The sequence below is a fragment of the Aotus nancymaae genome, unplaced genomic scaffold (genome assembly GCF_030222135.1).
Source record: "Aotus nancymaae isolate 86718 unplaced genomic scaffold, 86718_ANA_hifiasm-v0.15.2.pri h1tg000030l, whole genome shotgun sequence".
NCBI classification, from domain to species: Eukaryota; Metazoa; Chordata; class Mammalia; order Primates; family Aotidae; genus Aotus; species Aotus nancymaae.
In genome coordinates this window covers 4,863,898-4,890,335 of record NW_026988443.1, presented here as the reverse complement: position 1 = coordinate 4,890,335, position 26,438 = coordinate 4,863,898, and the positions used below count along the sequence as shown (strand labels likewise).

Genomic DNA, 26,438 nt, shown 5'->3' with positions numbered 1-26,438 from the left:
GACATTACCATTTGATTGCACTCATTTCTTTGGACCTCAGATAAGGCCTCACAATCCTTCTGAACACTATTCTAGGCAACCACTACCAATTAGCTAGGCTTGTAAGTTTTCTTCTCTTCTCTGGGCTTAACTTTTCCATCTGTCTCATGTGGGATTGGGTAGTTGGTTCCTGATTCTGGAGTCCCATTCCTCTGAGCGTGGGGAAGGGCCACAGTGATTCCCATTCCTGGAGCTCTGGATGTGGGCAGCAGAGAGGCTCTGCTTGGTGTATTACAAAGCTTTGTTCTGTCAGTACCTGGTCTCCTTGGCAATTTTCATTTTTCTAAAGAAACAGGTGAGTGGCAAGGAGTCTTTTTGGGGGCTTTGTGAAGCACTGTAAGGCCTTTTTGTGCTTATGATGAAGACAGTCTTGATGGTTGGAGTATTGTACAAGATGATCTTTATATTCATCTGGCAGGGGCTTTGGAGAGCATGAATTCCAACTTCCCATGAGCCAGCAGAGGCAGCGGAGGCCCGGCCTACCGATGGACTCTCTGCCAGTTGCCCCAACATGACTGCCATTGGCACCTTTCTTGCTCTGCTCGGCCTCTCCTTTGCATGATCTGGAATGTCCATGGGGGAGGACCAAGGTGGGGTGCACCCAAGCGACCCTGCAGCATCCAGCACAGTCCTGGGCACAAGACGCCCTGCAGACTGGGATGGAAACCTCACTCCTGTGCTGGCCAAGCTCTTGTCCCCTCTGTAGGCTCACGGTCTTTTTTTATTTTTTAAGAGTCAGAGTTTTACTCTGTCACCCAGGCTAGAGTGGCATGATCAGAGCTCACTGCAGCCTCAAACTCATGGACTCAGGTGATCCTCCTGCCTTGGCCTCCCAAGTAGCTAGGTAGCTGGGGCTGCAGGTACACACCCCATGCCTGTGTAATTTTTAAAAAATCTGTTTTTAAGAGGCAGTGTCTTGCTGTATTGCTCAGGCTGGTCTTGAACTCCTGACCTCAAACGATTCTCCCACCTCAGCCACCCAATGTGCGGGGATTATAGGCATAAGTCTCTGTGCCCGGCTGGATGGTCATTTTTATTCATGCAGATGGAGCTGCCCAGCTCAGGAATGTCATAGTCACCTGGAACTTCCTGGGCTCTGCTGTCTTCCCCTGCGACTCAATGCAGAGAGCCCTCCTAGTGTTCTTTTTAGGGCCTCTTACATAGCTTAGATGATAGGAGTTTAATTTCTCCTCCATCTGTGTCCTCCACTGCAGGAAGGTCCACCTTTTGGCCCACTCCTGTGAGTCTGTGGGCCAGTCACTCTCCTCTCTTGGCCCGAGCACCTTCTCCGGCAGCCCTGACCTTGATTCTCTGTGACAGAGGAGCTGTGATCTGTGGCTCCCAGCCATTCTGGCCGGCGGCTGGCGCTGCTATGCCTAGATAAGGTATATCCGAGGTGGTTCTACATGCCTGCTGAATTCATGTTCTGCTCCACGCCGGTCACCAAGTATGACCACATGAGCTTGGGAATCACCTGGCTGTTTCTGCTGCTGATGTGTTCTGAAGCCCAGTTAATGTGCTTTTTTCTACTTAATTGAATTTTTATCAAAAATTCTCTCCACTTTTATGCTTGTTTTCTTTCTCTTCCTGCAGCAGACAGCAAAAGCCCCATATAACCCATTTCCTACTTGGCCTTTTTGCAGGATTAGTCATTTTTAAATGACTTTAATCTCCATTTTGCAAGTGATTTTTTAAACTCATTTTTGTTGTAGTTCTTTGATTGCATTTATTCTGGGTGGTGGGGGAAAAGTGGGTCTGGCATTAGTCATTGTACCTCCCACTTGATTTTCTCATGCTTCTCCTACCAAAGCCCGGGGTGCGGGGTGGGAGCCGGGGGTGGTGGGTAGTGAAGCCTTATGGGTGAAAACACTGACTGAACAGGACTAAGGGGGTTCACATCCTGACTCTGCTGCCTGCTGGCTGTGTGGCACTGGGCAAGTCACTCAGCCTCCCTGTGCCCTGGTTTTCTCATCTGTAAATGGAAATTATTAACAGTACCCAACTCATTAGTCTATTGAGAGGATTGAATGAGTGAATACACATAAACTCTTAGAAGAATTCCTGGCACATAGCAAAATCGATGCAAGTATTTATTTGAAAATAAAAGGGTAGTGGTTGAGCAGGACTTTCCTTGAACCCCCCTTCTCCCTGATTTCTGGAATGTTCATGTTGGAGGAGACTTTGGGATTGCCTTGGCCACAGTCGCAGATGTGTGTGGTGTCCAGCATCCTGCATGAGGAAAGTGTCATTGCTGTAAGAGAAGAGAACCTCGCGCCGGGCACGGTGGCTCATGCCTGTAATCCCAGCACTTTGGAAGGCTGAAGTGGGCAGATCACTTGAGGTCAGGAGTTCAAGACCAGCTTGGCCAACATGGTGAAACCCCATCTCTATTAAAAATACAAAAATTAGCTGGGCGTTGTGGTGCACACCTGTAATCCCAGCTACTCGGGAGGCTAAGGCAGGAGAATTGCTTTAAACCCAGGAGGCAGAGGTTGCAGTGAGCTGAGATCATGCCATTGCATTCCAGCCTGGCCCACAGAGTGAGACTTCATCTCCCCCCGCCACAAAAAAAAAAAAGCAACACAGAAAAGAGAACCTCTTCCTCTGCTGACGCCCCTGTAGATACATCCCGAGCTTTGGCCCCAGCCTTTCTCTCTAGCCTGGTTCTAGAGCACTGAGCTAAGTGCCCCCAAAGCAAAATGCATTTGGAGGGAGTGGGATGACAGCAGGAGAGGTTGAATGTTCTTTGAATAAAAGACTTTAAACAGGGCAATCTGAGTTTGGGACTTTATATGTCAACATGCCCATTTTCCCTGATTGGGCCTTTTCAGTTTAAGGAGCCTTATTTTCATTTCAATTCAGATGATTATAATCTCAGCAGTGGCTCAGTTTGTTGCTCCCAGAATAATATGCTTTGCTTTAGTTTCGAAACTTGTTTGCAGAAAAATAAAGCCAAGCAACCAGCCTGCAATGAACCTTGGGTACTCCGGCGCCGGGCAGGTTAAGAGTCTCCTTTTCAAAGCCCAGTGGGTGAATGAGTGATGTGGGGTCTGGGGACCAGGTTCTTATGCTTAGGAGACGCAGTTTGACCAGACACTACTGGGGCATGTGGATTGGTACTGGGGGCTAGTTCCTCACCTCCCTGAACCCCACTTCCTCATCTCAGAAATGGGAATGTTACTGCAGACAGCCAGATATGGTTGTTGTGAGGATGAATAGAAATTAATTGCAGTAATAGTCGTACTTAGCCCAGTGCTGGCACGTGGGACATTCTCAATAAATGGAGCTGTTAATATTGTTAGCACTTGTGGTACTAATTAGTACTAATTCTGATTATTGGCAAAATAGTGCTTTTGTTTAACAGCTTCACTGAAGTATAATTTGCATACTATAACATTCACTTGTTTGAAGTGAGCGACTCAGCCAGTCTCTGGTAAGTTTATGGAGCTATGCAATCTTCACCCACAGTCTAGTTTTAGGACCATTTCCATCATGTCAGAAGGATCCCTGTCCCTGTTTGCAGCCAGTGGCTGCTCCCACCTCCAGCCTCAGACAGCCGCTAACCTGGCTTCTGTCTCAGATGCACCTTATTCTGGACATTTCATGTCAGTGGCATGATAGTGCTTTCTCCCATTAATTTTCCTCATCCACTCCTCCCAGTGATTCCTTTTTTTTTTTGAGACAGAATCTCACTCTGTCGCTCAGGCTGGAGTGCAGTGGCGTGATCTCGGCTCACTGCAACCTCTGCCTCCTGAGTTCAAGCGATTCTCCTGCCTCAGCCTCCTGGATTCCATTTTTTCAGATGCATAAAGTGAGTGGTTAAGAGGAATGCTCAGGGTATGGATGAATTCATGGAGGAGCTGGGAGGGCTCTGTCCTCTGCAGGGATCAATCTGTCCTCTGGTTCTCAGGTGGTGCAAAAGGTTTAGGAGCAAATGAAAACTGGCAGAAATACCTGTGTAGGCTTGTCCCAGGGACAAGAGTGACAACGCTTTCACCTGCCCAGTTGTTGAGGATTCTCCACACATTGGTTGCTGGGTGGGCTCCAGTGAGCTCCTGTATCTCTCTGCGCCCTGATGAGCCCCTCCCAGAAATGCAAATCATGGGCCAGCCCCAGCCCTCCTCATGACCGAGGCTCCAAGGAGATCAAGGCCTGAGGATCTGGAGGCTTTACATGTGCACCCCCTCCCCTTCTTACCCACGCAGAGGTGGTCTTATTTGACTGTTTGCCCCACAGAAGCTGGTCCAGGGCCGTACTATGGTCAAGGAGCCCGAATGTGGACAGTCCTGGCATCAGTCTCTGGCACTGTCATTTCCCAGAGCAAGTCCCTGAGGCTGTGCCTCAGTTTCCTTGTCTGTCCAGTGGGAGTGGCCGGAGTGGCCCTGGCTCCTGCCTCATTGGTTGTTGGGAGAGAGCACTTAGCAGAGTGCTGGGCACACAAGAGGGACTCAGTGGCAGCTTAAGTGAGTCTGAGCGAAGACATCAAAATAATAAGAAGTCAGTCCAGCCTGGCCAGGAGCGAGGGCTGAGCAGGTCCCCTGGCCCCAGCCGTCTCCTCCCTGGGGTCCCTTTTGTCTGCACTCCACAGAGCCCAGCTGGCAAGAGCTGGGAGTTGGCAGGCAGGGGTTGGGGAACCTCCTACTCCATCTCATCTGGGGAGCTGGCCACGGCTGCTGCATCCTTCCCGTCTGCCGAGCCCGTCATGTGAGGCCCCCAGGGGAGAAGAGAAGGTGCCAGTGCTCTGGGAGGGTGTTCCAGGAGGCCCCTCGAGCTGGGCTGGGCAGCTGGGCTTCAGAGGTGGGGTGGCTGCTGGAAGTCTTGGAGCTGGGAGCTTTGGAGAGCTGCATGCATCCAGACTGAGCTGTGCCAGTGGTGCCAGCTGGGGTCACGTGGATCTTCACATGGTCAGCGAGCGTTGGGGGGCCGGGGGTGGGGGTGGGGCCTAGGACCAGGCTCATCCCCAGCTGTGAGGGACCCCTCAAGACACCCCAATCAGCCCTTCTTGTCTCTTTAAGTCTTGGGGTTGGCCTGGGACAGCAGAGGCAGCTTGTGTGGAGAGCCTTGTAGGGAAACCACAGGTCTGTGATACGTGTATGTGTGTGTGTGTATGTGTGTGTCTGCAGGTAAATGTGTATACATGAGCGTGTGCATGTGTATTTAAGTTTGTGAGTGATAGTGTGAGTGTGTGGGAGTGATGGTGCAAATGGTTGTGTGTGTGACGGTGGGTGTTATTGTGTGTGTGTAGGTGGGCGTGTGTGTGTATGTGCATGTGTGTGCCAGTGTTCACCCATGCTGGGAACATGGTGCGCCTGCTCCATCCCTTCCTGAAGGTCTGGGCTGCCTCTGGGCCAAGGTTACGTCTGGGTTACGTCTGTGAGGCTCTTCTGAAGACTCAGCCGGGCTGGCTGGCGGCTGGAGAGGCGGGGGCAGTGGTTTATTTCCTCGGGGTTACAAGAGCAAGGTCAGCACAGCCGAATCTGAGCTTTTGTTTGTCTCTCCCCTGCCCGCAGCAGCCTGCGGTCTGTTTCATTCATTATTAAGTTTTAAATCCAGCCGAAGAGAAACTTGAGCCTTGGAACTCACTCCCTGACCGGGCTGGCTCTGCTCGGCCCCCGCCGGGGAATGTCTCTGGCTTTATTCACTGTGTCCTGTGTGCCTTTGTTTTCCCAGAAACGGCCGACCCTTAGGTTTGTTTAGTTTTCCTCTGAGGCTGGACGGGCCAGCGAACGTGGGGGTTGCGAGGGCTGTCCCCAGGGAGGGTGGGATGCGCCGGAGTCTGTGCAAGGATTGCCTCTTCCTCGCCTTTGCAATGGAGTTAAGGGCCCGCCTGGCTCTGAGCTCTGTGGCCGTCCACCTCCTCATTCTTCCTCCAATCACTGTCCCCATTTCTCCATATCTCCTGGTCCTGGGTGGGGTTGGGGTGAATCCAGGGGTGCAGAGGAAACAAAGAAAACCAGGATCTCAGAATGGCCTGGGCCGGGAAACTCACAGATGCATCTTCAGTGCCCTGGACTCACTTCCCGCCTGAGCACTGGAGTCTGCTGTGTCGTGCCCTGTGATTTCACACCTCATATGTCTTGTCTGTTACCTGAAGCAGCAGCTTCCAGTTCTGTCAGGCTGCCCATCCTCAGAGAATGATGCTTGCTATGGCCAATCCAATAAGGGCATTGTTGTTGTTGCAGAATTTTGCCTGTGCTCGTAAGGACCAGTGGGATTTCCTTCCCTCCAGGATTAGGGATTGGAGGGGAGTTGACTCCCAGGTGTGGATCAAGTGACGGGACTTGTCCTGCTTTTGGCCTATGATGGTCTGTGAGTTCGTTTCCAGTGACTTTGTCTAGGCTGCCCCTCCTCTCCCTATCAGGAAAGTGGCCATGAGCCTCCCCTCTGAGGGGGGGTATCATGTCCTGCCAGGCCCAGGCAGGTGTTGTTGAGGGAAGAGGCATTTCCCCTTCATTATCAGCCGCCCCTCTGGCGTGTCCTCTGCAGACAGGAAGGCCCTGGTGTCCACTTGCTTCCGGCCCCTGCCCCTCCCCACAGCCCCCTGCAGCCGTTGGCCAGCTGCACAGCCTCAGCCCGCGCGCTGTCGAGAAGCTGGCTCTGTCCTTGTTTCTCGGCAGCCCTGGGAATTGCCTCTAATCTCCTCTCTGCCTTCCCCTGCAGATGGTGATGACGACCCACAACTCTCCTGGGTGGCCTCGTCTCCCTCCAGCAAGGATGTTGCGTCACCCACGCAGATGATCGGAGATGGTTGTGACCTCGGCCTCGGCGAGGAGGAAGGGGGCACAGGCCTGCCGTACCCTTGCCAGTTCTGCGACAAGTCCTTCATCCGCCTGAGCTACTTGAAGAGGCACGAGCAGATCCACAGCGACAAGCTGCCGTTCAAGTGCACCTACTGCAGCCGCCTCTTCAAGCACAAGAGGAGCCGCGACCGGCACATCAAGCTGCACACGGGCGACAAGAAGTACCACTGCCACGAGTGCGAGGCGGCCTTCTCCCGCAGCGACCACCTCAAGATCCACCTGAAGACCCACAGCTCCAGCAAGCCCTTCAAGTGCACTGTGTGCAAGCGTGGCTTCTCCTCCACCAGCTCACTGCAGAGCCACATGCAGGCCCATAAGAAGAACAAGGAGCATCTGGCCAAGTCAGAGAAGGAAGCCAAGAAGGACGACTTCATGTGCGACTACTGCGAGGACACCTTCAGCCAGACGGAGGAGCTGGAGAAGCACGTGCTCACCCGCCACCCGCAGCTCTCCGAGAAGGCGGACCTGCAGTGCATCCACTGCCCCGAGGTCTTCGTCGACGAGAACACGCTGCTCGCCCACATCCACCAAGCCCACGCCAACCAGAAACACAAGTGCCCCATGTGCCCTGAGCAGTTTTCCTCGGTGGAAGGTGTCTACTGCCACCTGGACAGCCACCGGCAGCCTGACTCCAGCAACCACAGCGTCAGTCCCGACCCTGTGCTGGGCAGCGTGGCCTCCATGAGCAGCGCCACGCCCGACTCCAGCGCCTCCGTGGAGCGCGGCTCCACCCCGGACTCCACCTTGAAGCCTCTGCGGGGGCAGAAGAAGATGCGGGATGACGGGCAGGGCTGGACCAAGGTGGTCTATAGCTGCCCCTATTGTTCCAAGCGGGACTTTAACAGCCTGGCTGTGCTGGAGATCCACCTGAAGACCATCCACGCGGACAAGCCCCAGCAGAGCCACACGTGTCAGATCTGCCTAGACTCCATGCCCACCCTCTACAACCTCAACGAACACGTGCGCAAGCTGCACAAGAACCACGCCTACCCCGTGATGCAGTTTGGCAACATCTCCACCTTCCACTGCAACTACTGCCCCGAGATGTTCGCCGACATCAACAGCCTGCAGGAGCACATCCGCGTCTCCCACTGCGGCCCCAACGCCAACCCCTCCGACGGCAATAATGCCTTCTTCTGCAACCAGTGCTCCATGGGCTTCCTCACCGAGTCCTCCCTCACCGAGCACATCCAGCAGGCCCACTGCAACGTGGGCAGTACCAAACTAGAGTCTCCGGTGGTGCAGCCCACGCAGTCCTTCATGGAGGTCTATTCCTGCCCCTACTGCACCAACTCCCCCATCTTCGGCTCCATCCTGAAGCTCACCAAGCACATCAAGGAGAACCACAAGAACATTCCACTGGCCCACAGCAAGAAGTCCAAGGCCGAGCAGAGCCCAGTCTCGTCCGACGTGGAGGTGTCATCCCCAAAGCGGCAGCGGCTCTCGGCGAGCGCCAACTCCATCTCCAATGGCGAGTATCCTTGCAATCAGTGCGACCTCAAGTTCTCCAACTTTGAGAGCTTCCAGACTCACCTGAAGCTGCACCTGGAGCTGCTCCTGCGGAAGCAGGCGTGCCCCCAGTGTAAAGAGGACTTTGACTCCCAGGAGTCCCTCTTGCAGCACCTGACGGTGCATTACATGACCACGTCGACCCACTATGTGTGCGAGAGCTGCGACAAGCAGTTCTCCTCGGTGGATGACCTGCAGAAGCACCTGCTGGACATGCACACCTTCGTGCTGTACCACTGCACCCTGTGTCAGGAGGTCTTCGACTCCAAGGTGTCCATCCAGGTGCACCTGGCTGTGAAGCACAGCAACGAGAAGAAGATGTACCGCTGCACGGCCTGCAACTGGGACTTCCGCAAGGAGGCCGACCTGCAGGTGCACGTCAAACACAGCCACCTGGGCAACCCGGCCAAGGCTCACAAGTGCATCTTCTGCGGGGAGACCTTCAGCACTGAGGTGGAGCTGCAGTGCCACATCACCACGCACAGCAAGAAGTATAACTGCAAGTTCTGCAGCAAAGCCTTCCACGCCATCATCCTGCTGGAGAAGCACCTGCGGGAGAAGCACTGTGTGTTCGACGCTGCGACCGAGAACGGCACGGCCAACGGGGTGCCCCCCGCGGCCACCAAGAAGGCCGAGCCCGCCGACCTGCAGGGCATGCTGCTTAAGAACCCTGAGGCGCCCAACAGCCACGAGGCCAGTGAGGACGACGTGGACGCATCGGAGCCCATGTACGGCTGCGACATCTGTGGAGCGGCCTACACCATGGAGGTGCTGCTGCAGAACCACCGGCTGAGGGACCACAACATCCGGCCGGGCGAGGATGACGGCTCGCGCAAGAAGGCTGAGTTTATCAAGGGCAGCCACAAGTGCAACGTTTGCTCACGGACTTTCTTCTCGGAGAATGGGCTACGGGAGCACCTGCAGACGCACCGGGGCCCTGCCAAGCACTACATGTGTCCCATCTGTGGCGAGCGCTTCCCTTCGCTGCTGACGCTCACCGAGCACAAGGTGACCCACAGCAAGAGCCTGGACACGGGCACCTGTCGCATCTGCAAGATGCCCCTGCAGAGCGAGGAGGAGTTTATCGAGCACTGCCAGATGCACCCCGACCTGCGCAACTCGCTCACGGGCTTCCGCTGCGTGGTCTGCATGCAGACAGTCACCTCCACACTCGAGCTCAAGATCCATGGCACGTTCCACATGCAGAAGCTGGCAGGCAGCTCGGCGGCGTCCTCCCCCAATGGCCAGGGGCTGCAGAAGCTCTATAAGTGTGCCCTGTGCCTCAAGGAGTTCCGCAGCAAGCAGGACCTGGTGAAGCTTGACGTCAACGGGCTGCCCTATGGCCTCTGTGCCAGCTGCATGGCCCGCAGCGCCAATGGACAGGTGGGAGGCCTGGCCCCACCCGAGCCCGCCGACCGGCCCTGTGCCAGCCTCCGCTGTCCCGAGTGCAGCGTCAAGTTCGAGAGTGCTGAAGACCTGGAGAGCCACATGCAGGTGGACCACCGCGACCTCACTCCAGAGACCAGTGGGCCCCGGAAAGGGACCCAGACGTCGCCAGTGCCCCGGGTAAGTGCAGCCCACCTCATCCCGCCCCCGCTTCCCTCCTTGGGGTTCCTCTGATCCCCACAGGAGCCACGTACCCTGAGTGCTGTGTTTCTGAGAAGTGGCGCTGTCTTATGGTGGTGACGCATAACTGCTGTGCCATAGACTCCTTGAGTTTGAACCTCAGCAGTGCCATTCCTTTCCAGCTGTGTGATGGGCTCCTGTTATTTATCTCTCTGAGCCTCATTTGTCAAGTGCTCATCTGTAAAATGGGAATAATAATTGTCCCAACCTCAAAGAATTGCTGTGAGAGGCCGATGACATCATACAGGTAATGCGCCTGGCACAGTGTTTCACACATAGTAAGGGCGCATGGGTGGTGGCTGGTGTCTTTGTTGTTGAGCTGGGGTAGACAGACTCATTTGCTTATTGGATCTCCATAGGCAAATCCGTGACTTCTCTGGGCCTTAGACCCAGAATTCTTTTGACAGTTCATAGAGATGACACACACATAAGGGGCCAAGCCTGGCACCTTCGACATGGTTTCATGAAGGGCCTTCCACGTGGTTCCGATTGCCATTATCATTAGTGATCGATTGATTCCTTCATCACGTTTTCCCTGAGCATCCATTATGATTATGTGCCTGGGAGCCAAGGAGAACCAGAAATGGACCTTGACTTGGGGACTTGTGGACCAGAGGGAGCCACAGGCCTGTGACAAGTGGCTTTCAATGAGCTGGGGTGAAGTCTAGGCTATGGGTGGGCCCACACAGACCTTGGGTACAGGGGCTGAGGGTACCTGATGGTGGGCCTGGCGCCTGAGTGTCCCTTGGGTATCAGGCAGCACAGGCCCTGGACTCCCATTGAGTCTGTGCTGTATGTTTCGAGACCAAAGAGGTGCCAGGCAGATCTTGGGAATACCTTTTCCTCGAGGACCACTGTTGGTGCCATTGGCAGGGAGGCAGGATTTGGGGAAGAACCACCTGCCACAGGCACCTGCTGGGACACAGGGATGTTTGCTGAGGGTGTTTGTCCTGGGACTCTGTGATTTTGAGGGGGTGAGGAAGGCGTAGGGAGAGAGAAGGGGGCCAGAGAGAGTAAAGGGAGGACCCCACAGTGGAAGGGGCCTCAGCGCCTGCTGACCCCGCCTCCTGGTGTTATACACACAGGCCCATGGGAGTCCAGAGGGGCAGGGGCACTTGTCCATGGACATCTGCCTGAAGAGAGGAGCACTTGAATTAAAATAGAGAGGCCGGGTGCTGTGGCTTAGTCAAGGAAAGGAAAGAAAAGGAAGAGAGAGAGAGAGAGAAGAGAGAGAAAGAAGGAGGGAGAGAGAGAGAGAGAGAAACAGAAAGAAAGAAGGCAAGAAAGAAAGAAGGAAAGAAAGAAAGAGAAAGGAGGAAAACAGAGTGCTATAACAATACCCCACCCTCTCAGGGCCTTTTGGATGAGCCCGGCTTCTAAACAGGGCCCTCCAGGGGGCTGACCATGGGCATTAGTTTCTGCTGCCCTGCTCTGTCCCACTCAGCCTTTCTAGGGGGGCGTAGGTGGTCTCAGGGAGTGTTTGGGTCCTGGAGTCAGGTGGTCTGGGTTAAAATCTGCTCCTCCTAGGACTCAGCAGTAATTTGACCTCTCTGGGCCTCTGTGCTCCACTACAAAGCCAGAGGTAGTAGTAGTGGTAATGAATAGTGATAGTAATGGAATAGTAATAGCGTCTCTCCTGGGCTGACATCTCTGCATCCAGGAAGAAACTGGGGCCTCTCTGGTTTTTTAACCATCATCTGCTCTGATTGGTCACTGCCTGTTCCCCATTAGTTGTGAACCGTCGTGACTGTTTATCATGCTGACCTCAGCATTTTGCTCTGAGGATTAAATGTGTAAAGTAAGTGCCAAGCGCATAGTAAAGGTCACTTGTTATTTTTCCTTTTTACAGTAGCAATCCATACTCTTTGAGGAGTAAGGACTTGCCAAGCACTTTCTATTTAATCCTTACAATATTTCATGTTGTAAGTGAGGAAACTGAGGCATAGCACAATGAGGTCACTTGCCTCAAGCCCCAGCTGTTGAGAGCTGAGAGGGACTTGCACCCAGGCAGGCGGCATTGGCACCACTGCCCCGGTCTTAAGCAATAGCGTGCCCAGCAGCTCTGGACCCCATGGTGGCTGCAAGAAGGAAGAGGCCGTCTGGGGTGGGGTCCCGGGAGACCATGGCTATGCTTAGGCTGTGGGGTAGTGCGGCTGGCCTGGGTCACTGTGCCTGCTTCTCCTGGGTGCCCCTCAGCCCGGATCACTCCTTCCTTTCTGGCACTGCCCACCGTGGTGCTGGGTTTCCTGAGGCTGCTTCAAGAGCCTCCAGAGCCTTGGGCTGTGTGAGCCTCCCTGGAGTGCTCTGCATCCGACATCAAGCACCACTTTGTGAAAGCCCCTACTATGTGAGAAGCGCTCTGCTGGCCTCTTTTAGGGCATTTCTGTGGCATCAACTCAGGAACCTTGCTGTAGCCTGTGTTTTGGCAAAGAGAGGCTCCAGCTCAGAAAGGTGATGCCATATATCAAGGAGGCACAGCTGTGTGCGGCTGTGCGAAGACTGAAACTCGAGGGGAGTGTGTTTCCTGGGGGCCCCCAGCCCTTCCTCTCCCTGCCTTCCGGCCTTGTGTGACCAGGGATGAGCTGAAAAATCCCAGCTTTGCCTGCCCATGGGCAGATGGGCCATCGCAGAAAGGAGCTAGACAAAGCTCAGGTACCTCCCCAGCCAAGGCGATATTCTCTGGGGCCTTGCCCCCTGCCTGGGCACACCTGGGGGCAGGGACCCAGCTGTCTGTTAGCCCACCCCTTCCCTCCCTGAGGACCCACTCATGTAAGAACAGACTCTGGGGGTTTCACAGGGGCTTGGGGGCTGGCAGTCTGGGACCCTCGGGAGTGTATCCATAGCAACCGGCTCTCAGAGGACTGGGTTCCTGTGGGGCCAAGGCTGCTGTCGGCTAGAGTGTGAAGCATTGAAGTTCCACCTCCCCCTCTGTTTATGGGTAATGACAACATCACCTCAAGTCGGGACCAGTGCGGGCAGCCCCTGGCCGTGCACCCACCCTGCAGATCCCCACGGTACCTTTCTCTGCTTGGTGGGGCAGGCCGGGTGTTCTCACACCCATTTTGCAGCCAAGCAAACAGACATCCAGATTAGAGGGCCTATCCAGATCCTACTAGCTTTCTGTCACCTAGACCAGGACTTGCAGGAGGTCTGGGACACGGAGCTGAGAATGGCAGCGCAGACAGTGGGCATCGAATTCCAGTTCCCCTGCTCACCAGCAAGAGGCTCTGACCAAGTGCTGCAGCCTTTGGAAACCCCACCTTCCCCATCCCTAGAGTGGAGCTCGCAGAGGGTTTGTGAGTATTTGCTGTAAATGCTGCTCGCACATGGCAGGTTCTCAGTGAACGTTGTCTGTGGTCACGATCCTGGAAATTTAGCAGCTCTGGCCAGCTCTTCCTTCTCTCCGTTGTGTTTTCAAGGGCCCGGCCATTTCTTCTCTGCTCTACCTCTCGTGTCTTCACCATTCCCAAGTGTGTTTTCTTCCTGCCCAGGCCCCGCTCTGCGGTTGCTCAGGGCTGTGCTGGGGGAGGCAGTGCTGGCCACAGGCCCTGGAACTCAGCTCTGGTTCCCCTGGGCTGGGCCCCAGGGAAGGGGCTTATGGCAGGGGAGATTCTTAGAGTGCCAAGTTCTGTCTTTCTGTAATTATGTTTCCTAGTGGGGGCTGAAGCTCCAGGAGGAGGGGGTCTACAGGGGGGTTGAGAGTGGGGACAGTCCAGGAGTAGATATGTTGGGGTGAGGACTGGGGTCCAGCCATGCTTGGAGGGTTTGCGGGGCTGGTGAGCCTGTGTGTGTGTGTGCCTGTGTGTGTGCACATGTGCGCACTTATGAGTCTACATGTGCGTACATGGTGTGCGGTACGTGTGGAGATGGGTCTGTGTATACACTTGTGTTGGATGTGCGTCTGTGGGCATATTTGGGAGTATCAGTGTGCGTATTGGGGTTGCAGTGAATGAGCTGAAGGCAGGGTCTCTGGTTGAGTGTGGACATGCCCATTTGTGTGGCCTGGTTCACCCAGGTGGATGACCCTGCTTCTCTGGGGGTTGCATGTATGTATCTGTGTTACAGGTTGCTGTGTGTGGGGGTTGTGGGTGTGTCTGTGAAAGTCTTATGTGTTGCTGGTGAGTTGGGGTGAGGATGAGCACGTGAATGCACACATGTGTGCTTGCACATCTGTGATTTGTGTGTGTGTCTGAGGGGTCAGCCCTTACCCCGGCCCCTCCCTTGGGAACCCTCTGAAGCCCAGTGCTCCACCAGGAGGAGCTCAGTTATTGGGCAGCGCTCTTCCTATCACCAAGGAGTGGCAGAGTGGTATCTGGGAGCAGCCTGTCTTCCTGCCCAAGCCCCTGTGAGCTCCATGCACACTGAGCTCCCTTTATTCATCTGCCCCTGGGAAGGGCACCCAAGTCACTGTGATCATGGGCTGTTCCCTGCATGCCTCTGGACCAGCCATGGCTGCAGCCTTCAGAGACTTCCACCCAAGCAAATCCCCATCCTTGGAGGGGAGACATGGTTTTCTGCCCCCAGCCATGGCCGTGGCCTGGTACCACCCCCTTCCTCCCACCCACCCACTTACAGGCCTGGGTGGTCCTCACCTGGCAGCCCTCCTGTGGGTTTCCTTGTGATGAAGCTTTCTGGGGTGTGCTTCATTCATCATTTACTCATTCATTCATTCACTCATTCATTCACTAACTCTTCATTCATTCATTCATTCATTCATGTGCCAAGGGCTCTTGCACTTTGCCAAGCAGAGTGGGTGGGACACATGTGAGACAGAAGGGATGGTTTTGATGGTGGAGACACCCGAGGTGGTTTCTCTCCATGACCATGGCCTTGGAGTTGACCTGAGGTGGGTACTCTGGGCTGCGTCCCCTGAGAAGACCTCAGGCCCTGCAGTCTCCTTGGGCCTGGACGTCTCCCTTTGCCTGTGGCGAGGCTGGACTCCCCAGCCCTGTCTTCCCTCCACCCTGCCCCTAACTCACCTAGCTCTTCCGAGGGCCTTCCCATGCAGAGTACCTGTGTCTGGGCCCCAGGCTGTGGTCTGTACTCAGGATACAGCGAACCCCTGAGGTCTTCTGAAACATTGTGGGGAAAGGCCCCTTGTTTTGTCAGATCGGGTCTGAGGCATCCAGCACCAGCTTTTCCATTTGTTTCTTCATTCGTTCATTTGTTCAACAAGCATTTTCTTAGCAAAATAATGATCATAATAAAAGTTAAGTAATTATTATACACTGACCCTAGGTCAGGCCTGCGCTAGGGTGGTGTAGGTCCAAGACGCTGACATCGTCTTTGGTTCTCTTTGTCACTTCTGCCTAAGTAGAATGCTCTGCATATGTTACTCTGCAACTTTGTTAATGTGTTCAGCAAAGGCTCGTTAAGCACTTCGTGTTCCTGTGCTGCTTCAAAGGTGGACAAAACACGTTCCTGGCCCAGTGGGTGCTTGTGGTGCAAGAGGGGAGCAGATGAACCAATCCGCAATGACACAACAATGTCTTATTCACCCAGGGTCCTTTAGCATAAGCTCAGGGTGTGGAGGGGGTCCTGGACCCATTCTGGGTGAAAAGAGAAGGCTTCTCAGAAGAGGTAACATTTGAACTGAGTGAAGAATGGAGGGGGTGTTGCAGGTAGAGGAACCAGCACAGGCAAAGGCCTGCAGTTACTTAGGGAACTGTGAGTGTGGGTGGAAAGAGGGAAATAGGAACAGAGAACAGGTGGGATAAAATAGAAATTAATTCAAAATCAACCATGTCGAGAATTACACTAAATATAAATGGAGTTAAAATTTCAATCTAAAGGTAGAGATTGTCAGATTAGACGCAAAGAAAAAAAGCAAGACTTAATTGGATGCGATCTATAGGGCCTGGACTTTAAGTATAAAGACACAGATACGTTAAAAGTAAAAGGAAAGAAAAACGTGCACCATTCAAGAACTCATCATAACATTTCAGAATGATAAACAGGGAGATGGGAGCTGAGACGGTTGAGTTCTCTGGTGGTTCATCTGGCTGCATAGTTGAGGGCTGGGCCTGGCTCCTTGGCCAAGAAATCTGAAGTCCTGCTCCCTTTTCCAGAAGTAAGAGAAGCCCTCTCATCCCAGGAACCAAAGTGGTCTTCAAAAACCTTGGATATTTTGATTCCCAATACCACCCCTCTTTCTTCAAAAAACCCCACAGCCGCAGTCCTTCCCTCAGACAGTCAACACCACCTCTGTCCCTGGGATGTTTCAGAACTATTCGGAATTAGTTGTGAGAGTGAGCTTTACTCTTTGGAACGACTTTTCAAGAATCTTTGAAGCTTATCATCTCAGTTTTTCTGCCCTCAGCTCCCACAGGCAGCTGGTAATAGCCCCTGTGTATGGAAACCAGCTGTAGGAACCCTTGGGGCCATGTATGCTTAGGGCAGATGAAGAGTTCCTTAGCCACCCTTGAACACTAGAGTTGGCAAGAACAGTGTCCCCTGCTCAGCCACATGGTTATTAAGGTGGGTAAATGGATGAGAAAGTTATTGGATGGGTAGGTAGAAAGATAGATGGATGAATGGATGGATAGATGTGTATGTAGATGGACAAATGGGTAGACAGATAATAGGTAGGTGGATGCATGGATAGACAGATGGATGGGCAGATGGATGGGTGGGTGGATGGGTGGATGTGTGGATGTGTATGTAGATGAGTGAGTAGATGGGTGAGTGTGTATGTAGTTGGATGGTAGACAGAGGATGGATGGATGGATGGGTAGATGGAGATGGATGGGTGGGTATGTATGTAGATGGATGGATGGGTAGATGGAGATGGATGGGTAGGTATGTATGTAGATGGATGGATGGGTAGATGGAGGATGGATGGATGGGTCTGTAGGTAGGTATGTATGTAGATGGATGGATGGGTAGATGGAGGATGGATAGGTAGGTATGTATGTAGATGGATGGAGGGGTAGATGGAGATGGATGGGTGGGTATGTATGTAGATGGATGGATGGGTAGATGGAGATGGATGGGTAGGTATGTATGTAGATGGATGGATGGGTAGATGGAGGATAGATGGATGGGTCTGTGGGTAGGTATGTATGTAGATGGATGGAGGGGTAGATGGAGATGGATGGGTAGGTATGTATGTAGATGGATGGATGGGTAGATGGAGATGGATAGGTGGGTATGTTTGTAGATGGATGGATGGATAGATGGAGATGGATAGGTGGGTATGTTTGTAGATGGATGGATGGGTAGATGGAGGTTCGATGGGTGGGTATGTTAATAGATGATTGGATAGATGGAGGATGGATGGATAGGTGGAGTAGATGGATGGATGGGCAGATGGAGGATAGATGGATGGTTCTATGGGTAGGTATGTGTGTAGATGGATGGATGGATGGATGGGTCTGTGGGTAGGTATGTATGTAGATGGATGGACAGGTAGATGGAGGATGGATGGATGGGTCTTTGGGTAGGTATGTATGTAGATGGGAGGGTGGATGGCTGGGTGGATGGATGGGGCATGGGTAGTTGGATTTGCCCTTCTAAGCAAGGAGGCCTCTCTTTTCTCCCTTAAAGCTTCACCTTGAGATGGGCAGATTTCCCAGATCTAGCAGAGGAGCAACTCCCTTGGAATGTAGCCTCATTCCCCTTCCCCAGTCTGGTAGAGCTGGATTTAGAGGGAGGTGGGAAGAGAATGGCCTGGGGAAGCAGGAGGGAACTGGAGCCATTCTGGAAAGTCTTGAGCCCGGCCCCCTAGGAGCTTTTGCTTTCTGCTTTTTCCTGCTTCCTGCCTCTCTAAATCTTTTCTTTTTGGTTCCAAACAGAAAAAGACATACCAGTGCATCAAGTGCCAGATGACCTTCGAGAACGAGAGAGAGATCCAAATCCACGTTGCCAACCACATGATTGGTAAGAGAGCATTTCCTCCCAGCCATGCTGGAGCTACTCTTTGGGGTTTGAAATTTGCGGTTCCCATCATCATTTTACCGGCTTTTAGGCCAAAGGACAGAGTCACTGCTGCTGTTTCTGAGACAGTGCAAATGGGAGTGCAAATGTCAGAATGGGAGCCCTTTCTCCACCGAGCCATCTTGTTGCAGCTCCACTCACATTGCAATCAAACTTTTGACAATCTCTTCCATTTCCCAGCATAAATTTCCCTCCATTTCTGAAACAAAGTGCTTTCCAGTTGTCAAGCACTCAGGAGCAATTATGCTTCAATTTTGTGTGTCATGACATTGAATAGATTTAACTGCTCACATTTCCCCACTCAACATGGTGAATTCCTCAGGCACATTGTCAAAACAGAACACTTACAAAGTTATTTCTGTACTTTTCCCGTTCCTCTTCAAGTGGTTTTGGACTTCAGAAAATTCAGCCTTTCTAGAAGGGCAGCTTGCAAAAGTCCTATAGAGTTCACACACTTGGCACAAGAGACCCGGGAAGCTGTGAGGTCTCCTTTACCTTAGATGGGTGGATGTGGTCTCCTTGGCAGCTAGGGGTGCCCTTGTAGTAGGAGAGGGCACAGCTGGATATTCTGATGGGCATGGAGGGAAGGGGCTGGCCTGGGGTGGGCTGGGGCCTGGAAGAGCTTCAGAAGCCTGGTACCCCGGGTCTTTGTTGGACATGTGATCACTTTCTCCAAGACTCTAGTCTGAGCAGTAAAGTTGCAGCCACAGGTTGAACTTCACCCTCACTTCATCTCTGTTTTTCTTCTTCTAGCATCTTTTCATTGTTGTCTTAACAGCCATCAGAGTACTAGTTTACAAAACCCTTTACTGCGTACATTTAGAAAACCTCTCATAAGTGAGCAGCTTCATGAATTTTCGTGAACTAAACACACTTGTATAACCCACACACAGACCAAGGAACAGACTACTTCCAGCATCTCAAAAGCTTCCCTCTCGGCCTCCTTCAGGCCCCCCTCTGCCACCAACAGGTCATCATGATGCTGATGTCCAGTAATATAGGTTGGTTTTGCCTGATTTGTACTTTATGGAAATGGAGTCACAGTTTCTACTCATTTGCACCTGGCATCTTTCACTTTTCACATTATTGCCTCTAGTTGGAGATCATGCCTCTCATTGATGTATAGTAATCTGTTGCAGGAACACGCCAGCCACCAGTTATCTGATTCTTGATGAGCCCATTCGGATATAGTGCTGGCACGTTCATGAACGTGTCTTCTTTTGTTTTGCTTTGAGATAGAGTCTCACCCTGTCACCCAGGCTGGAGTGCGGTGACACAATCTCTGCTTACTGCAACCTCTGCCTCCTAGGTTCAAGTGATTCTCCTGCCTCAGCCTCCCAGGCAGCGGGGACTTAGAGTCATGTGCCATCATGCCTGGCAAATTTTTTTGTATTTTTAGTAGAGACAGGGTTTCACTATGTTGGCCAGGCTGGTCTCAGACTCCTGACCTCAAGTGATCTGCCCATCTCAGCCTCCCAAAGTGCTGAGATTACAGGCGTGAGCACCGCACCCGGCCCCATGTACATGTCTCCTGATGAACATATGTATCTGATTTTACTGTGATTATAGGAATATACAGATAATATATTTTGTGTTTATATATAATATACTGTTATATACTATATTATTTATATATGTAAATATGTATATAAAATGGGAATATAGGATTTGCATGGACTCGCTGAGTCACAGGTTAAATGATGTTCACCTTTAGTAAATGCTGACAAATACATTTGTGAAGCAGATATATGAACTTACGCCCCCGCTAGTGGTATATGAGAGTTTCAGTTTGCTCCAGATTTGTACAGCTGTCGAGGTTTTGTTTAAGGTTTGCATTGCAAAGGCCAGTCTTTAGTGAAGGTGCTCTCAGGGCAGGTTTGGGTCCCCTGGTCCCTACGTAGCCACAGTGGTGGCCATGCTGAGTGAGGGTGGGGGCCCAGCATCCCAGTCCTCCCGACTCCCAACCTGTCTGACAACCTCTGCCCCCTGTGCCTTGGAGCCCAGCTCCTGCAGCCACTGACCGCCAATCGTGTGTGTGGTGGGGCTCACCTGGCGGAGAGTGGGGAGGGGGCGCCCGGGAAGACCAGGTGGGGGCCCTGGGAGCTTTGCCTGACAGGGAGATTGGTGGCTTTTTAATTTCTCTGTCTGAGAGCCCCCTGCTGAAGGATAAGAAGGAGCGCTCCCCTGTCAGTCACTGGCTGCTGAGAGTCCTTTCACAGAGTGTCAGGGAGGTGAAGATGAAGATATCTAAAAATGTTTGCTTTTGTAGCAGGTGTTAATATGCGTTCCTGTTTGTAAGCATGAAGGGCGCAAGCCTGGCTAATTGGACCGCAGTGATTTCTGAGGAGTTTCTGGCCCCTCCCGCCTCTCTTCCACCTTTCCTTTTGTGCAGAGCCCGGAAGCTCTGTGTCCTCAGGTGGAAGGCGAGGAGGTTGCTCTTAACTAGAGTCCCGGGAAAAGCAAAAGGAGGGTTTGAGGGGCATTTGGGCCTGTGTGTGAGCTGCAGGCCGGGCTTCCGCGGGAAGGCACCCTGGCTGGAAGCTGGACTGGTCCCCTCACCCACACCTGCCCTGCAGCACTGTCAGCTGATATGGAGCCCAGGAACTCAGGAGTTGGACCCTCCCCGAGCCCCATCAGCCCAATCTACCAGAGGACTTGACTGAGCACCTATGGCATGTGCAGAGCTGCGGCAGTCTCTGTGGGTGATGGGGGTACAGGGACATGGTCTCTGCCTCAGAGATCATCTCGTAGAAGACACTGCACATATCACGCAGCAAAGAGGTCACATTGGATAAGGCTGCTAATAGCTGCTATTGACTCAGCCTTTCTACCTGCCAGGCACTTTACATAGGCACTTGTTCCCATCTGACAGATAAGGAACCCGGGGCTTAGAGAGATTTTGTGACTTACCCAAGTCCTTCCAGCCTGACCTCAGGGTTCCCTTCCAGGGGGAGGCTGACGGGTTTGGAGGTAAGTGCAGTGCAGTGTTGTGGGTGCTCCCAGAGCAGGGCCTCCTGGGCGTTGAAGGATGAAGAGGGGGGTTGTTGCCTTCCGAGAAAGGGCTGAGCATCAGGAGGAGGCTCTGGAACAATGTGTTGCTGCCAGGCTGCGAGGGTGGTGAGCCACCTGCTTGTAGGAGGACTGGGGGTGAGCAGAGCAGGTGAGTCTGGCGGACTGTAGGTGCCTGGCTCAGCTGGATGGAGGCATCGTGGGTAGTGAGAGGGGGGAGGGGGCTGGGGTGGGCCACAGATCACCTCCGATACCAGGTGGAGGGGTGCCTTCAACCTTGTAGGCCAGGGTCCAACTTTGGGGGCCCCTTGGCTATGATTTATTAGGCTTCTCTTGAAAAACCACAAGAGGCGGCAGCCAGGGCGTCACATTCCTGCAATCATCATTTCCATCATCATCATCATTCCCACCTGGAGTAACTTAGCAGCAGCAGCAGCAGCAGTATCTCCTACGCAAGGCATACAAGCCCAGCCATCATGGTCTTGCTGTTACAGGGGGCTGCATGGCTCATTTAAGTCCCCAGCCTGGTCCCTGTGGTTACCTAAGTATATAACCTTGGACTTTAGTGCTAGGGAGCCATTGAAGGTTTTAGATCAGGGTGTAGCCTGGACTGAGTCTTAGGAAGATGAATCTGGCTGCAGTGTTGAGAGGGAACCAGCTGAGAAGAGAACAAAGACCCGCCTGGTATGTCCTGGGCTGAGGGAATGGGGCAGCAGGAGAAGGAGTTGATAGAACTTACATGTGGCTTGTGCTGTGAGTCTGGCCGGCCCTGGTGGCTTGGGAAGGCTGCTGGGGGGATGGTGAGAGGCAGGCACAGCAGGCCTGCTTTGGGGCTGGCTCTGCACTCCCAGTAAATCTGTTGGGGCCCAGTGTCCCTGTGGATGGCTTCTCCTGCTAAACGGTCCGAGCCCAGAGTGGCCACCCTGCCGCTGACGGGTAAAAGTCCCCCTTAGTGGCACCAGGGGGACTTAGTGGGTAGAAGTGGCCATGTTCAGCTCTGCAGCCTTCTCATAAACTTAGGGCACTTGGGGGTCTGAGGCAGGCCTCCCCGGGGACCCAGACTGCTGGAGAGCTCCCCTGGGGGTCGGTAAACCGGCCTTTTTATAGCGGGGGGCCTCTGCATGGCTCTGCAGCCCAGAGACCCTGGAGTTACGATGACTCAGGGACATGTCTCCTTGGAAACATTTTCCTAGCACCCCACTCCTGGCTGCTGCTGAGGGGGAGTGATTTGGATCTGATAGAAAGGCCAGGGTCTATGGAAACCTTTCAACAGCAGGGTCTCCTTTGAAATCTCCCCTCCCCACGGAGAATGAGGCCCCTTCTCTGGGCCTCCCCTGGCTTTTGAAATGGCTTGGACACTCCCTCCTCGAGAAGGCGCTTGAAGAACTTGGAGCAGCCCAGAGCTCTGTGCTGTGGCCTCCTGCCGGGGTGACCCGGCTCCTCCCAGCCACCCCTTCCCCACCTCCCCCTCACCCCCTGCCAGGACTCTGGGAGGATGGCCCCCACGTCTGCTGCCCCAGGGAGTGGCTCTGGGGTGGGGGATGCTGAAGGAGGGAGAAGGAGGCTTGTAGGGGGCCTGGCCCAGAGGCAGCTGGCCCCCCACGGCTGGGAAGGGAGGAGCATCAGCTTGCCCACACGTGTTGAACATATATGTACAATGTGCGTACACTGCCCTCCTGGGGTACCCGGGACCTTGCCCTGGGGTGCTGGGCCTGAGGCTGGAGACCCCCAGGAAGCCGATTTCCTGGAGAGGCCTTACTTTTAGTTCCTTTCGGGTAGGGATGGCTGGACAAGGGGTCTGAGAACTTGTCCTTGAGATAACAAACTTGCCGTGACCCAGGTTGGCCCCAAGGGAGTGACTCAGCCTCTGGGCCCCTGGACATCCTCATGCAGAGCCTCACAGGCCCCTTGGGGGGGCCCCGGGGAGGGTCAGGTCTGGGAAGGGATGGTCCTCGGGGAATCTTGTCAGGAACACTTGCCCTTGCTGTCCTTGGAAAGTGGCTGTGGACTCTCTGGCGGGCAGCCAGGCCAGAGCCAGGCCTGTCCCGGTGGGGCATTAGTCATTCCGGAGGCCTGCTTTGCATGCTCACGCTGGCCCTTTTCCCTGGGTGCCTTCAAGGGCTGGGCTTTGCTGTCAGGGGCAAATAGATGGGGGAGGAAGTGGGTGTTTGGAAGATCAACCCCTCCTGCCTCCTGCCCAGGCCCTTAAAGTGCCCCCACTGCCAGCTTCTGTCCTTGCATGCCCTCCAGTCTCCCTGCCCTCGCCCCTCACTGTGGCAGGACCAGCTCTGGCCCACCTGGAGGGAGGCGTGTGTGTGTGTGTGTGTGTGTGTGTGTGTGTGTGTGTGTGTGTAAAAGAGAGAGAGAGAAGGAGAGAGGGAGACAGACAGAGAGAGGGTTTTTCTACCATCCAAGTCTTTATGAAGCACATCCCTGGAGATACTTTCAAACTGCCTCGCAGATTCAGGGCCCAGCGGTTCAAGCTGCCATTTGGACCCTGGCCCCGTGCTGAAGGTCCAGCCTGTAGCATTTTGGAGGGGAAGGAATCACTGGTCCAAGGAGGATGGTCTGGAGTAGAAGTCGGAATCTTGCTCCAGCTCCAGGGAGATACAAAAAAAAACCCTCAAATAGAACCACAGAGGAAAACCTCATGAACAGGAAAAGCAAAAGGGGTTCCTGTCTCCTTTCTACCAGGATCACGTGTTGCTAAGCTGGGCCGTGTCAGGCTCTATGGTGCTTTTGATTGAGGTAACACCAGACCCAAAACATCTGTCTAACCTTAATATGTGATAAAACTGTCTCCCTCTCCCCCCGGAGATCATATTTCAGGTTCTGGAACTGTTCTGTCAGAGTAACAAGCCTGTACAGCAAGCCTATAATCCAATTCTTTTTTATTCTTTTTTTTTCCTTGTCAAACCCCCAAACTAGGGCATAGTCACTTCCCCCTCGACAGTCCTCTTGGGTGACAGAACCAGCCCAAAGGACTCGGTTTCCCTGACTCTGAATCCCATTGGTTCATTTGAGGAAGCTGTTTAGGTCTATGGAGAATCCATCAGTTCTGAATTTTAAAATAGTGGAAATTTTCTTGTTTTCATGAATTCCTTTTGTATGTGTATTTTTTTTTTTCTTTTGGAGGAAAGGCCTCTGTTGAGGTTTTTTCTAATCGTAACCTCATACCTTCATGTTTAGTAAACACGATTAAAATCCTTGGTGGGCTCTGCGAGGGGCCGCTAACCCAGCTCTGGAGATGGTAACCTACAAGTTCAATGTAACATCACAAGTCTAAGATACGGGCGCTCAGTGAACAGGCATGTTGCCCAATCTGGGTATTCCAGGAATGCTTTCTGGAAGAGGTTGCACCTAATCAGGGTCTCAGAGTATGAGAAGTAAGATGGGAGGCGAATTTCAGGCAAAGAAACAAGTACACGCCATTATAGAGAAAAGAGGTCCGTGTGGTATGTAGGGACATTGTAGAAAATTCAGTACTGCAACAGAACCGACTGTGAGGCAGGAGGGGGTGAGGTAAAGTAGGTGAGAGAAGGTGAGGATTTTGGATAGGAGGGTATGGCCTGGAGAAACGTTTAAGAGACAAAACCAGCAGGATTTGGCTATTGAGTGGACATGGGAGGGGAAGAAGTTAGGAAGACTCAGAGATCTCAGGTGACCAGGTTTTGGTTGATAGGTGGCAGATGGTACCATGCCAGAGGAAGAACTCTTAGGGACTGGCAAAGAAGACAATGATGCTAGCAGTGGTTTATGTATCGGTCCATTCTCACACTGCTGGAAAGATATACCTGAGACTGGGTGATTTATAAAGGAAAGGTTTAATCGACTCACAGTTCTTCAGGGCTGGGGAGGCCTCAGGAAACTTATAATTATGGTGGAAGGGGAAGCAGGCACATCTCACATGGCGGCAGGAGAGAGAGAGGAGAAAGCGAAGGGGAAGAGCACCTTGTGAAGCCATCAGATCTTGTGAGAACTCACTCATGAGAACAGCATGGGACAAACCACCTCCATGACTTAATCGCCTTTCTTCCTCGACATGTGGGGATTACAGGTATCTCCCTCCACACATCAGGATTACAATTTGCGATGAGATGTGGGTGGGGACACAGAGCTAACCATGTCAATCAATACCATCTACTGAAGCTCACTAAGCACCAGGCCCTCCTTTCAGTATCTGCAGGTGTCATCACATTTCACCCTCACAACACCCTGTGAGACATGCTGTCATTACTCTCCTTTTATCCATGGGGAGTGTCATGTCCAATGTCGGTACGTTTTAGGGTAGGGATGTGAACTCAGGCAGTGTGACTCAGAGCCTGCGCCCTTAACCCTTGCACCTGAAGGCTCATCACGCTTGGTGGGCTTGAGTGTTTGTGACAGTGTGGGCTCACACAAGATACCCATGGAGATCTTAGTGTTGGTGTCTGGTCAGCAGGGCCCTGTCTGGATAAGGGCATCTGGGGACATCATCATAGATGGTGAGAACATTTGGGAGGAGCCTGTAGAGTGAGGATCATGGGGTCACTGGGGCTGAAGGAGCAGTGTTTCCAGGAGTATCAGTTGGGCGTTGTGTTTCCAGGAATATCAGTTGGGCGCTGTGTTTCCAGGAATATCAGTTAGGCGCTGTGTTTCCAGGAATATCAGTTAGGCGCCATGTTTCCAGGAATATCAGTTGGGTGCCACGTGAAAGGTGCCCTGGGAGGGAGGCTGAAGAGGGTCTGTGGGGCTCAGCAACAAGTGTCCATTGTGTCCTGGGTGTGAGCAGGGTCAGTGGTGTCCCATGGAAGGGGTCAGGAGGAGATGGGAGGCCAGCAGTGTCGATGGACTTTCTGGGTTCCAGGCTGGGAGGGGAGAGAGAGAAGCGGGAAGGGGAGGGCTCCAAAGGTCACAGAAAGTGTTTAAGAGGAAGAGACCAAAGTGTGTTTCTAGGTTAGGGAGAGAGAGCCAGCAGGGAGCAGAAGAGGAAGGATAGAAGTGAGGGAGGTGCTGATGGAGCCGGGCCTCAAGGGGCCAGCACTGGAGCCCTGGCACCATCTTGCTTGAGCCGGCTCATAAACATGTCCTTCTCTCTGTCAGGTCACATGGGCTTGGTGGCCTGGATTGTTGAACTGACTTTGCTGAGCATCCTTTGATATCATTTGGCTGCTTGACAGCAGCTGATACATGAACAATTTCCCTCATACCTGCTTCTGGGTGAGCCTTACTAGAGTAACAGCAGACAACAAGGGTCCTGTGGCCAGTGGCCCCAGACCTTGTCCCCAGAGCTTGGTCCCCTCTGTCCTGAGCACCCAGTGGGCTTCAGATCCTCGGATCTGGCCTTGGATCCTTGGGGCCCAGTGGGGAGAAAGTGGAAGGCCTTCTCTTCTGACTGCAGAGCCTGCCTCTGGAGGAGCCGGGGTGCCCCTCAATGGCTGTTCAGTCCTGGAAGTGTCCTGCCTGGTGTGATTCCCAGCTCACCTATTTGGGGAAACTGAGGTGGGGAGAAGGGAAGTGATCCCCAGAGATACATGGCAA

General features: G+C 53.2%; 1 protein-coding gene across 4 annotated transcripts in view; it reads left to right on the top strand.

Annotated features, from left to right (window-relative positions):
* Window positions 1-26,438, top strand: part of ZNF423 (zinc finger protein 423) — a 359,963-nt gene that overhangs the window by 204,937 nt on the left and 128,588 nt on the right. For all 4 annotated transcript variants that reach the window (XM_064383040.1, XM_064383041.1, XM_012472246.3 and 1 more), the window contains 2 exons: window positions 6,700-9,914; window positions 17,768-17,852. In XM_064383040.1, coding sequence (XP_064239110.1) covers window positions 6,700-9,914; window positions 17,768-17,852 — 3,300 coding nt within the window. The remainder of the gene's footprint in view (window positions 1-6,699; window positions 9,915-17,767; window positions 17,853-26,438) is intronic.